The sequence below is a fragment of the Chiloscyllium plagiosum genome, unplaced genomic scaffold (genome assembly GCF_037043375.1).
Source record: "Chiloscyllium plagiosum isolate Xiang-an unplaced genomic scaffold, Cpla_swu_hap1 HiC_scaffold_6, whole genome shotgun sequence".
Taxonomy (NCBI): Eukaryota; Metazoa; Chordata; class Chondrichthyes; order Orectolobiformes; family Hemiscylliidae; genus Chiloscyllium; species Chiloscyllium plagiosum.
In genome coordinates, this window is record NW_028270144.1 from 124,551,136 (window position 1) to 124,565,633 (window position 14,498).

Below are 14,498 nucleotides of genomic sequence, written 5' to 3' on the forward strand. Positions count from 1 at the left end.
CCAATCTCCATGTTCAGCGCATCATCCACCGTCATTTCTGCCACCTCCAAACGGACCCCACCACCAAGGATATATTTCCCTCCCCTCCCCTATCAGCATTCCGTAAAGACCACTCCCTCCGTGATTCCCTCGTCAGGTCCACACCCCCCATCAACCCAACCTCCACTCCCGGCACCTTCCCCTGCAACCGCAGGAGGTGCAAGACTTGCGCCCACACCTCCCCCCTCACCTCCCTCCAAGGCCCCAAAGGAAACTTCCATATCCACCACAGATTCACCTGCACCTCCACACACATCATCTATTGCATCCTCTGCACCCGATGTGGCCTCCTCTATAATGGGGAGACAGGCCGGCTACTTGCGGAGCGTTTTAGAGAACACCTCTGGGACACCCGGACCAACCAACCCAACCACCCTGCGGCTCAACATTTCAACTCCCCCTCCCACTCCACCAAGGATATGCAGGTCTTTGGACTCCTCCGTCGCCAGACCACAACAAAATGACGGTTGGAGGAAGAACGCCTCATCTTCCGCCTAGGAACCCTCCAACCACAAGGGATGAACTCGGATTTCACCAGTTTCCTCATTTCCCCTCCCCCCACCTTGTCTCAGTCTAATCCATCGAATTCAGCACCGCCTTCCTAACCTGCAATCTTCTTCCCGACCTCTCCGCCCCCACCCCAGTCTGACCTATCACCCTCACCTTGACCTCTTTCCACCTATCACATTTCCGACGCCCCTCCCCCAAGTCCCTCCTCCCTACCTTTTATCTTAGCCTGCTGGACAAACTTTCCTCATTCCTGGAGAAGGGCTTATGCCCGAAACGTCGATTCTCCTGTTCCCTGGATGCTGCCTGACCTGCTGCGCTTTTCCAGCAACATTTTCAGCTCACATATAGATAGGGTGATTAAGAAGGCATTTAGTATCCTTGCCGTCATTGCTCAGACCACTGAGTAAAGGAGTTGGAACATTATGTTGAGAATGTGCGGGATGGTCTTCTACAGTACTGTATCCAGTTCTGGTCTGCCTGTTATAGGAAGTTATTATTAAGCTGGAGAGGGTTCAGAAGAGATTTAGAGTCATTGAAATGTACTGCATGGAAACAGACCCTTCATTCCAACCTGTCCATGCCGACCAGATATCCCAACCCAATCTAGTCCCACCTGCCAGCACCCGGCCCATATCCCTCCAAACCCTTCCTATTCATATACCCATCTAAATGCCTTTTAAATGTTGCAATTATACCAGCCTCCACCACATCCTCTGGCAGCTAATTCCATACACGTACCACCCTCTGTGTGAAAACGTTGCCCCTTGGGTCTCTTTTATATCTTTCTCCTCTCACCCTAAACCTATGCCCTCTAGTTCTGGACTCCCCAACCCCAGGGAAAAGACTTAGAATATTTACCCTATCCATGCCCCTCATAATTTTGTAAACCTCTATAAGGTCACCCCTCAGACTCCGACACTCCAGGGAAAGCAGCCCCAGCCCGTTCAGCCTCCCCCTATAGCTCAAATCCTCCGACCCTGACAACATCCTTGTAAATCTTTTCTGAACCCTTTCAAGTTTCACAACAGCAGGAAGGAGACCAGAATTGCATGCAATATTTCAACAGTGGCCTAACCAATGTCCTGTACAGCTGCAACATGACCTCCCAAATCCTGTACTCAATACTCTGACCAATAAAGGAAAGCATACCAAACGCCTTCTTACTATCCTATCTACCTGCGACTCCACTTTCAAGGAGCTATGAATTTGCACTCCAAGGTCTCTTTGTTCAGCAACATTCCCTAGAACCTTACCATTCAGTGTATAAGTCCTGCGAGGATTTGCTTTCCCAAAATGCAGCACCTCGCATTTATCTGAATTAAACTCCATCTGCCACTTCTCAGCCCATTGGCCCATCTGGTCAAGATCCTGTTGTAATCTGGGGTAACCCTCTCCGCTGTCCACTACACCTCCAATTTTGGTATCATCTGCAAACTTACTAACTGTACCTCTTATGCTCGCATCCAAATCATTTATGTAAATAACAAAAAGTAGAGGACCCAGCACTGATCCTTGTCACAGGCCTCCAGTCTGAAAAACAACTCTCCGCCACCACCCTCTGTCTTCTCCCTTTGAGCCAGTTCTGTATCCAAATGGCTAGTTCTCCCTGTATTCCATGAGATCTAACCTTGCTAATCAGTCTCCCATGGGGAACCTTGTGAAACGCCTTACTGAAGTCCATATAGATCCCATCTACTGCTCTGCCCTCATCAATCTTCTTTGTTACTTCTTCAAAAAACTCAATCAAGTTTGTGAGACATGATTTCCCATGCACAAAGCCATGTTGACTATCCCTAATCAGTCCTTGCCTTTCCAAGTACATGTACATCCTGTCCCTCAGGATTCCCTCCAACAACTTGCCCACCACTGAGGCCAGGCTCACCGGTCTATAGTTCCCCGGCTTGTCTTTACCCCCCTTCTTAAACAGTGGCACCACATTTACGAACCTACAGTCTGCCGGCACCTCACCTGAGACTATCGATGATACAAATATCTCAGCAAAAGGCCCAACAATCACTTCTCTAGCTTCCCACAGAGTTCTCAGGTACACCTGATCAGGTCCTGGGGATTTATCCACCTTTAACCGTTTCAAGACATCCAGCACTTCCTCCTCTGTAAGCTGGACATTTTGCAAGATGTCACCATCTATTTCCCTATAGTCTATATCTTCCATATCCTTTTCCACAGTAAATTTACTGGGATATTGCCAGATTTGACTGACAAGGAGAGGCTGGCTAGGCTGGGAGTTTTTTCACTGGAGCAAAGGAGGTTGAGAGCTGACCTCATATTGGTTTATAAAATCATGAGGGGTACAGATAACGTGAATGGCAGGTGTCTTTTCCCGAAGGTGGGGCTTTCAAGACTCGGGGGCATATCCTTCAGGCGAGAGGAGAAAGATTTAAAGACACAAGTGACAATATTTTTGCACAGAGGGTGGTTTGTGTGTGGAATGAACTTCCAGAGGAAGTGGTGGATGTGGGTACAGGATATGTTAGGAAGATAAGTCTGGGTGGGTTTGCTTGGACTTGTTGGGCTGAATGGCCTGTTTCCACAATGTAAGGACTCTATGGAGGAAGTGATGGATGCAGGTATACAGATACAATGTTTAAAAGACATTTAGCTAAGTACACAAATGAGAAATTGTTCAGGAGAATATGGACCAAGTGTAGGCAGGTGGGACTGCTTTAGTTTGGCGTTATGGTCAGCATGGACTGGTTGGACTAAAGGGTTTGTTTCAATGCTGTATGATTCCATAAGTACCTTGTGTAGCTTTAGTTAAAAATCACACAGGAGAAAGTGAGGTCTGCAGATGCTGGAGATCAGAGATGGAAATGTGTTGCTGGAAAAGCGCAGCAGGTCAGGCAGCATCTAGGGAACAGGAGAATCGACGTTTCGGGCATTAGCCCTTCTTCAGGAAAGATTCCTGAAGGGCTAATGCCTGAAACGTCGATTCTCCTGTTCCCTAGATGCTGCCTGACCTGCTGCGCTTTTCCAGCAACACATTTCCATCTCTTAAAAATCACACACCATGTTATAGCCCAACAGGTTTATTTGGAAGTTGAAGCGTTCAGAGCGCTGCTCCTTTGTCAGGTAGCTCATGGGACAGGATCACAGAACACAGAATTTAAAGTTAAAGATCAAAGTGTCACTTTTTTATATAACCTTAAGTTATCTTGGGACTGTGACTTGAAAGAAGTTCTGGAACTTACATATTAATCAATCCCCATTCTAAGTGATTAATACTTAATAGCAATCTCGGTTTATTAAAATATCACATCAGTTGTATGACACTTTGATCTTTTATTATAAATTCTGTGTCCTATAATCCTGTCCCACTAGCTGCCTGATGAAGGAGCAGCGCTCCGAAAGCTTGTACTTTCAAATAAACCTGTTGGACTATGACCTAGTGTTGTATGATTTTTAACTTGGTCCAAACCTAGCACCTCCACATCCTATGTAGGTTTGATGAGGAGGTGCTAGTGTTAAACTGAGTTTGGACAAAGTCAAAAATCACACAACCCCAGGTTATAGTCCAACAGGTTTATTTGTAAGTACAAGCTTTCGGAGCTTTCCTTCGTCAGTTGGCTAAAGGAGTAGGATCATAGGATTTACAGCCTACTCCACTAGCTACCTCACAAAGGAGCAGCGCTTCAAAAGCTTATACTTACAAATAAACCCGTTGAACTATAACCTGGTGGTGTGATTTTTAACTTTGTCGATACCCAGTCCAACACCAAAATGTCCACATCCGGTCGATCCTTCGTTGCGGTTGCTGACACCGAGGAACATGCGCAGTACAGCCCCCGGAAGGGAGGAGGTGTACCGTGACGTCGCCGGGCATTGTGGGATACTGGAGGACCAGCGGCACTCTGCCAGGCTGCGTGCGTGCTGGCGTCACGGCAAGGCGCGTCAAAGCCCTCGGAGCTCTGGCGATTTTCAATCGTTCGGCGGCGGCCGAGCCTGTCGTCTTCCGCCGGAGGGAGAGAAACAAGCGTGCGAGAGGAGGAAAACAACTGATTTCGAGACGATGCCGAACTTCTGCGCGGCACCCAACTGCAGCAGGAAAAGCACCAACTGCCCAGACATCCCTTTCTTCAGGTTCCCCAAAGACCCCGAGAGGTGAGGCAGCCCCGTTACTGGAATGTTCTACCGATTGCACACAGTTAGGGAGCACAGGCATCATCTCCTTACTTCGGTTTGTACTCTTAATCACCCCCGTGTTGCTGTACTAATCGATGTGTCCCTTTGTTTGTTGTCTCCCTTCTGGGCCCACCCCCGCCAGCACCAACAGCAAACATGTCGGATGGTGACCAGTGCGCATGCTCCTGCTCCCCCCCCCCCCCCCCCCCCTTAAAGGGACGCCCTCACTTTCCAGTTCTCATCATAGAGAGTCTCCACAGTGTGGAAACAGGCCATTCGGCCCAACAAGTCCACACTAACCCTCAGTAGAGCATCCCACCCAGACCCATCCCTCCACCCTATCTCTTCTCTCCCCTACCCCACTCAAGATTTCTCTCAATTCCCTTACTGTACACAAGCGCTGCCAACTCACTTGCCAGAGTGAGTCTTCTTGCTTTGTGATGATCTGCGTAAACCCATGCTTTACCCCTCACTGAGTCAACATCATAAGATGATTTTAGGGGACTCTTGTGGCACAGCAGTAGTGTTCTTTTCCCTGGCCCAGAAGGGCACGGATTCAAGTACCATCTGACCTGGAGGTGTGTCGCAGCATATCAGAACAGGTTGATTAGATTGAATGGTTAACAAGAAACTGTCATTCTTTCTTAGTCCCTTGTGTACCTTCAAGGTAGAGCTTGGAGTCATCAGTGTGGCCCAAATGGGGTTTCACAGTGTGTGATCTGAATTCTGATCATTGTCGTGATGTTGGCAGTTGTGATCATCACCGACTTAGTGCATACTACAAAGTCCCAGAGGGATTTTGGCTGAAAAGATTGGAATTGTGGTTCCTGTTGTTTTGTATGAAATTACCAATTTTACACACACAACAAAGTACCACAAATGCCAAACAGTGGCCAGATCATCTGTTTCAGTGGATTTTTAAAAAAAAAATTACTTCATTGCTCTTTACATACAGTGCTCTTGCATCCTTCTGTTTGGAGCCTTTAGTTTAACAATTCCTCTGAAATATGACAAATCTGACAATGCCACAGTAAAATATGCCAGATTAAACTGGACTGATGCTGAAGTTGCTGAAGTGGAGCTAGATCTGAGCGCCTTCTGATTCAGAAATGAAAGTGTGACCAGTGGGCTAGTAAACAAAAGAATTTTAGCATTGAGGAGTTGTCAGATTGGGAACTGATATAAATTAGCCATCAACAGGGTGATGAGTCAATCAAACATGGCACTAATTAAATATAAGTTGCAAAGTTTTGGCTCAGGGCAAAATCTGCTGCAGGACTGTTCATAAAATGTTAGTTAAGCTTCTGCCTCCCTTTTGACCAGAGTTGGAAGAAAAAGGCAAATGATTATGACTCTATGAAGAAAATAAAGCACAAATTGGTAACAATAAATCTCCTCTGATAATGGTCTGAGGAGATTGCAAGTGAGATGTGTGAAATATGGCCAAAAATATGAGATCTTTTAAGAAATGTACCTGAGGCATCACCTGTCACTGCACAGTGCACTAGTACTTCAGAGGTGCAGGCCTTGGAGATTGAGCTCAAATCCCACCACAGCAGCTGGTCTGATTGAACTCAATAACTCTGGGATATAAAGCTAGTCTCCGAAATGGTGAACGTAATACTATTATCATAAAATGAGTTGTCATAAAAGCACATCTGGTTCACTACTGTGGGAAGGAAATTTGCAGTTTTTGTCTTATATAACTACATATGACTCTGTACACACAGCAATATGGTTGACTGTTAAATGCCCTGTGAAATGGGCAAGGCACTCTGATCAAAAACGATTAAGGTTGGGCAACAAATGCCAACCTTGTCAGTGACACGCATGTTTCATGGTAAAGAAAATATCTTGTAGAATGTTAACATAAAACTGTACACAAGCCATTTGCCATATTACAAGAAAGGCATAGTCATAAATTACTTAAGTGACTGAAAGATTTTTCCTCCTTGTTGTTCTTCACCCTTTGAGACTGCAGAAGAATGGTATCATCAACAATATCTATTCAGCTGGCTAGGTCTATTCTTGCGTAGCTCCATTCCTATCTAACTAAACCATAGCTAGAGAATTATTTGCAATGGTTTCACTTGCTACTGTGCCACCATTAACACTGTTTTCTTATGTATGCTAATGACACCAGCTGTACGTACAAAACACCTTCTTAAATCCTCCACTGTTACTAAATTATCAGATTGCTTATTTGAAATCCACTGATAGATGGCCAAAAATTTCTAAAATGCTCATTTTTGTTTTTAAATCTTTCCATGGTGCTATCCACCCCCTCACTGTATCTCACCCAATCCCATGACCTTCTGAGGAAGCTACATTCCTTTTAATCCTGACTTCCTGTGCATTCCAATTACAACCTCTCTTCCATTTTGGCTGTGCCTTCAAGTAACTCAATCCTGAACTATAGAATTCCCTCCCTACAGCTATGCCTCTCAATCTCATTTTCTTCCTATAAGATACACCTTGTCAGAATCTCCTTGTCAGGCATGTTTGTTATAGTGTGGCTTCCATTAAGCAAAAGCCTCTGAATTGGGTCTCTTTCATTTCTTGTTAAAAGAGAAAGCTGATGGGTGACCAAACATGATGAAGGATTTTAAGAGACTAACAGAAATAATATTCCCAGATGTAGGGAAAATAAAAACTAGAGGTCATTGACAGTCACCAAGAAATCCAGTTGGCAATTCAGAAGAAGCTTCTTTATCCAAAGTATGGTGAGAATGTAGCGCTCTCTATTAGATGGTGTGATGAAAGTGCATGGTATAAATGTAAGTAAGGGAGAAGGAAATGCAAGGTTATGTAATGACACGGCAATGAACCCTAATGCTAATTAAATCAAACATGTAGAAAAGCTTAGGTAAAAACAAGGTTTCCAGCATCTGCAGTCTTTGTTTTTACCACATAGAAAAGCTTACCTCGCCTTGTAATCTTTTAAAGTATGAGTGACAGAGAACTTCCCAAATTCCACTATTTAAAGAAAAATATCAAGTTTATTCTTTAACTCTAAAAGTGAACATTAAACAACAACTATTTACAACTCTAAGCCTCCTTTCTCTTAAAGATCTGTTACCTACCTCCAACTCTATAACACTATACTGATCCCATTAAAATTGCATCAACTTAATTTTCAAAACCACCCAGCGATTTGGTGTCAGTGTCTGTCGTCTTTCAGCTGGAGATCTCCCTGGGTCATCTTTGATCTTTTGCTGCAAGATGTTTCCTATGAAAAATGTACCATTTGATAGTCAATGTTTTGAATAGCAGTCTCTCTCTAGAGGCAGATTGTCGCACTGTCCGGCTAACTCTCCAAAATGCCAGCTCCTTTTATACCCCGAACATCGGATCGTCTCATTGGTTCAATGTTGTTAAAACAGTAAAATACAAATATGATTGGGTTTTAGTATCCTGGGGTATAATTTAAACTGATTGGTTAAATTCAAATTGTTGTGAACATAGCAGCCAAATGTTACATATTTTCAATTTTCCAGTACACTCTGAGCCTGCTAGTCAGTCACATAACGGGTGCCTGCAAACTGTCACTGCCAAAACTACCTTTCACTCTCTCTTAAAGGTACAATACAGGCCTTCAACTTCATAACAGTTATGATGATGGAATTGGATGAGGAAAGACAAGAGGATACTGTGATGGCAAATAAATGGTGACATAAATTGATTAAGCCAAATTATTCGTTATTATGCTGTATTGCTATGTCAGAAATGTATGGGGTAGAATCAGGCTATTCAGCCCAACTAGTTTATACTCTATGGGAAAAACCATTCAGCAGCCTTCATCAAACTTCATCAACAAGATAATTTTCTTGCTTCCCTTAAACACCTTTATGCTGTTTGCCTTGAATGCTCCTTCTGGCAGTCGAATGATTGTCAATACAAAAACTAGCTTTCGATATAAACTCAATGGCTGAAAGTAAGATATTAGAATTTTTTCAGTCATTTAGGATGAAGCTTATGATTGAGGATTAGGATTGTAAAAATTAAGCGCTGTCAGGAGCTGAAGAAGGGATCTAGCTAAGTGATGTTACAGAGGTGGCAATAGGAACTCTTTAATGATCTTGAGGGCATTTGGTCAGAACTGAAACCAAGTTTGCGAACAGTCTGGTTCAGGCTCAGACAGTTGCCAGCGAGAGGGCTGAAGGTGATATTTAGGAAATGGCATTTGCAACAGGATCAAAAATGATGCCTTCTTTCTTCCCAAATTATTTGTTTGAAGGACGTTTCTGCTCATCAGGACAGGTACAATAGTGCCAACTATTCCTCAGTGTGGAAAATTATCCATGTATGTCCTGTACACAAAAACACCAAATTCAAACCTGGAATGTGTCATCACCAAGTCGCACCTGCACAGTGATAACCTCTTCACTGACATCCAGTTTGAATTCCACCAGGATCACTAAACTCTTGACCTTATTACAGCCTTAGTTCAAGCATAGATAAAAGAACTGAATTCCAGAGGTGAGATTAGAGTGGCTAACCTTGACATCAAGGTCTCATTAGATTGTGTGTGGCAATAAAGAACCCTGGCAAAACTATTGTCAATAGGAATTGGAGGGGTCGGGGGATCTCTGCTGATTGGTGTCATATCAGGTAAATAGGAAAGTAGTTGTACTTAAAGTCATAGAGATGTATGGCGTGGAAACAGACCCTTTGGTTGAACTTGCCGACCAGTCTACTCCCATTTGCCAGCACTTGGCCCATATCCCTCTAAACTCTTCCTATTCATGTACCCATCCAGACGTCTTTTAAATGTTGTAATTGTACCAGTCTCCTCCATTGCCTCTGGCAGCTTGTTCCATATATACACCACTCTTTGAGTGCAAAAGTTGCCCCTTAGGTCCCTTTAAACTCTTTCCCCTCTCTCCATAAACCTTATGCACTCTAGTTCTGGACTCCCCCACCCAGGGAAAAGACCTTGTCTATTTACCCTGTCCATGCCCCTCAGGATCTTATAAACCTCTATAAGGCCATCCCTCAGCCTCCGATGCTCCAGGGAAAAACTGTTTGTTGGAAGTCAGTTATCTCCGATGCAGGACTTTTTTGCACAAATTCCTCAGTCCACCTACTTGGAGAAGTTACACACCTCCTGGACCAGAGGTAGAAACACTACCATTGTGCCACAAGAGCCCTTAGTTCCTCAGGGTAGAGTCCTAGGCCCAATCGTCTTCAGCTGCTTCATCAATGACCTTCCCTCCATCATAAGGCCAGAAGTAGGGATGTTCACTAATGATTGCATAATGTTCAGCACCATTCATAACTCCTCAGGAACTGAAGCTGCACTTGAAAATTGAATGCAAGACTTGGGCTCAAATGTGGTAAGTAACATTTGTGCCACAGAAACGCCAGGCAATGACCATCTCAAATAAGAGACAATCTAACCATCTCTACTTGACATTCAATGGCATTACCATCACTGAATTGCACACTACCAACATCCTGGAAGTTACCATTGACCAGAAACTCAAATAGATTAGCCATATAAATACAAGGGCAAATCAGAGGCTAGGAATACTGCAGGGAGTAACTCATCTCCTGACTCCAAAATCCTCCTCACTGTATACAAGGCACAAGTAAGTTGTGTGATAGGAGACTCCCCACTTATCTGGATGAGTGCAACTCTAACAACACTCAAGAAACTTGAAACTATCAGGAGAAACAGCCTGTTTGATTGACACTGCATTGACAAGCAGCCACTGTCTCTGCCATTGACACTTAGCTACAGTTTGTATGCTGCAGAAATTCACTGAAGATACTTCGGAAGCATCTTGGAAGCCCACAAACATTTCCATCTGGAAGGACAATGGCGGCAGATATATTCGAACACCATCTCCTGCAGGTTCCCCTCCAAAACATTCACAATCCTAAGTTAGAAATATATCACTGCTCCTTCAGTGTTGCCAGGTCAAAATCCTGGAATTCCCTCCCTAGCTGCTGTTTTTTTTTAATGTAACATCCTCCATGACTTCCAAATCCACCAAAAGCATTTTACAGTAATTTTGAAATTAGCCAATGCTGAAATGTCAGGAAATGAGTGGCTAATCTGTACACACTGACTTTTCACAAAAAATAATTAAATGTATAACCAGATAATCTTTAGTTCATGTTGGTAAAGGAATAATTATTACCGAGGAACCCAGGAAGAGTTCCTCTGTTCTCCTTCAAATGGTGGCTGTTCTTACACCCTGCTTCCGCGACATCCTAGTACACTGCCCAAAGACTCCTCACACTTCTTAACACCCTGTAATGACAGAGGATGTAACACTTGCCCTTTCACCTCCTGCATCTTCACTGTCTAAAGCCCCAAACATTCCTTGTATATTTTGTGCCTTTGTAACCAGTGTGGCCTTGTGAGTTCAAGGTTTGGGAAGCAATGGCTGCCCAGGGTTGCAATGTCCATGCACCACAAGTTGTTGATTAAAAAGCAAACCCCTCTACCCTTTGTTTTACCCGAGGACACTGTGTGGTCCATACAATGGATAGAAAAAGCATCAGCCTGAAGTGCGCAGTTGGGAATGGATGGGTTGACCAGGTTTCTGTGTGCAGCAATCCCGCAGTTCACCCTGGAAGCTGATCTGTGATCTGAGTTCGTTCATCTTGTTCTCCAGAGATTGTACATTTGCCAGGAGTAAGGTAGGAAGGGAGGTGTTGAAACAGCGTAGTCTCAGTCTTACTAGCAGGCCAGCCCACGTACCCAGCTTTCTTGCAGGTTTCTTACATTTGGGTGGTCTGGTGGAGTGGATTCTGACTCCTTCCAGTTAAGTGATCCACCCTAAGAGCCTGTGGACCAGGTAGGTTGCAGTTTGGTGTATTTTTGCAGAGGGTCTGCTTAGGACCCAGTGTAGCAAATAATTTCCTGTGTTTTTTTTTACTGGAGCGAATGTGCTTAGGACCCAGTGGAGAAGGTAAGTTTCTGCTTCTGTTCTGATTTATCCAGTTAGTTCCTGGTTTTAGTTGCTGCCAACTTGTTGCTTCAGCTCCAGCCACGTTTTTAGCAGAGGTGTTTGGGCTGCTCTCCAGGTAAGTTCTGATAGATTTCATGAGGAGAAAGTGAGGTCTGCAGATGCTGGAGATCAGAGCTGAAAATGTGTTGCTGGAAAAGCACAGCAGGTCAGGCAGCATCCAGGGAACAGGAGAATCGACGTTTCGGGCATAAGCCCTTCTTCAGGATTCTTGAAGAAGGGCTTATGCTCGAAACGTCGATTCTCCTGTTCCCTGGATGCTGCCTGACCTGCTGCGCTTTTCCAGCAACACATTTTCAGCTCTGATAGATTTCATGTTAAGTAGGTGTCTTATGGGGCCAGGAACATTTTGTGTTGGTTCTGCTGCCCGAGGCGGTCTCTCGGATCCCTCAGTTTTCCGGCAGGCTGCCCCAGGGTGGTCAAATGGGTCGTGGGTACCACATGGTCTGCTGCCTTCATCCAGTAAGCTGGTTTTGAGGATCGGAGGAGCTTCAACCTGTGAATATAGATAAAACAGAGGTATAAGTAATTTTTAAAAGGATGCTATTAAGTTTAGAGTGTAGAACAATTGTAGGAAATAGGAAACTTAGATCTGCATGCAGGAGCTCGCAAGGAGTCTACCATATCCAGCGCCGTCTTGCTTCAGTGCCTGTGTATCTTAGAGAGAACAGCAGTGCCTTTGTATTTTAGAGAGAACAGCAGTGCCTGGTACAAAGATTTATTTGGAAGTACTAGTTTCCAAATAAACCTGTTGGACTATAACTGGTGTTGTTTGGACCCAGTCCAATATTGGCACCTCCACATAATGTACACAAGACCTCATTGTGAGCAGTGAGTTCAAGGTACATTCCTTGTAGAAGGACGCACTGGTTACAAAGGCCCGACAACATCTCCTCTTCCTCAGGCAGCTGAGGAAATTTGACATAACAGCGAATACCCTTGTCAACTTTTATAGGTGTACCATTGAGAGCATTCTGTTTCACTACCTGTTATGGCAACTGTACCATTCAAGATCGGAGATGGTTACAGAGAGTGGTGAACTCGGCCTGGACAATCACAAAGGCCAACCTCTCATCTATAGTATCTATCTACCAGGCTCACTGTCAAGGAAAGGCTGCCAGCATTCTTAAAGATCCATCTCACCCTGGCAATGTTTTTCTACAACCTCCACCATCAGGGAGAAGGTATAGAAGCCTGAACACACACACACCAGCTGGTTTTGTAACAGTTTCTACCCTACTATTGTTAGAATACTGAATGGACTCACACTCTTAACATTCGCCTGTACCTGTGTTTTTGCTTTTGTCGTTGTTTACCTATTATTTACTATCTATCCTACTTAACTCTGTGATCTGCCTGTATTGCTTGCAAGACAAAGCTTTTCACTGCCTCAGTACGCATGACAATAAATTCAATGCAAATTCAAATTCAATTCAAATGACATCTTTCAATTTAGTCTTTTCCTTTCAGTGCTCACAATGAGGTCTTGTGTACATTATGTGGGGGTGCCGATATTGGGCTGGGGTGGGCAAAGTTAAAAATCGAGCCACACCAGGTTATAGTCCAATAGGTTTATTTGGAAGCTAGTACTTCCAAATAAATCTGTTTGATTATAACCTGGTATTGTGTGATTTTTAACTTTGTCCTGTATATTAGTGAGACCAAATGCAGACTGGATGACTACTTTGACGAAACAACTCAAATTTGACTATAAAAATTGCCCCAACCTTCCAGTTGTTTGCGATTTCAATAAATCATCTTATTCCCATATTGACACTTTTGTCTTGGGCTTGCTACAATGCTTCAGTTAAGCTCAATATAAGTTGGAGGAACATCATCTCATTTTCTATTTAGGAACTTTACAGTGTTCAGTAGTCAATTTCAAGTTCAGCATCTGTAGTTCATTACAATAACCATTTCCCCCCCCCCCCCCCCACCCTGTTGCTCCTCTATCACCATTAGCACTCCCTTTGTCTTTTGATCAGAGTACCCTCACTTTCTGATCCACCCATTCCTCTGCTTCCCCTCTGTCAACAGCATAAAAACCACCACTGTCCAGCCCCTTCCAGTTCTGAAGAAGAGTCATATTAGACTTCAAACATTAACGTTCTTTACAGATGTGCCAAACTTGCTGATTTTTCACATATCAGAATCTGCAGTATTTTCCTTTTCTCTATGCAAGTCTCTAATTAGAGTCATGCAGCATAGAGACTGACCCTTTGGTCAAACTCGTCCATGCTGACCAAGTTTCCCAAATTAAACTAGTCCCATTTGTCTGTGTTTGGCCCATATTCCTCTAAACCTTTTCTATTCTTGTATTATCCAAATATCTTTTAATTGTTGTAATTGTATCTGCAGGTAATTGTACCTTCAGGTGAATTGGCCATGCTAAATTGTCCATAGGATAGGTGCGTTAGTCAGAGGGAAATTACTCTGGGTGGGTTACTCTTTGGAGGGTTGGTGTGGACTTGTTGGGCCAAAGGGCCTGTTTCCACACTGTAGGGAATCTAATCTAATCTACCACTTCCTCTGGCAGATCATTCCATGTACGCAGCACACTCTGTATGGAAAAAGTTGTCCCTTGGATCCTTTTTAAATCTTGCCTTAAAAATATGTCCCCTCGTTTTGAGCTCCCCTACCCAAGGAGTTATTCACCTCATCTATACTCCTCATGATTTTATAAAGTCTTATAAGGTCACCCCTTAAGCTCCTAGATTCCAGCCTCTCCTTATAACTAAAACCCTCCAGTCCCAGTTACATTCTTATAAATCTTTTCTGAACCCTCTCCAATTTAATGATGCCCTTCCTATAGCAGGGTGACCAGAACTG

The 14,498-nt window shown here is 43.9% G+C and overlaps 1 protein-coding gene across 7 annotated transcripts in view; it reads left to right on the forward strand.

The window, feature by feature from the left end:
• Positions 1 to 4,321: 4,321 nt before the first annotated feature.
• The window catches only part of LOC122550945 (52 kDa repressor of the inhibitor of the protein kinase-like), a 45,234-nt gene continuing 35,057 nt past the window's right edge, over positions 4,322 to 14,498 (forward strand). For all 7 annotated transcript variants that reach the window (XR_015757498.1, XR_015757497.1, XR_015757496.1 and 4 more), the window contains exon 1: positions 4,322 to 4,668. Coding sequence is in view for 4 of the 7 variants with exons in the window: in XM_087988428.1 (XP_087844554.1) it covers positions 4,337 to 4,668 (332 nt within the window). In the remaining 3 variants the exon portion in view is untranslated. The remainder of the gene's footprint in view (positions 4,669 to 14,498) is intronic.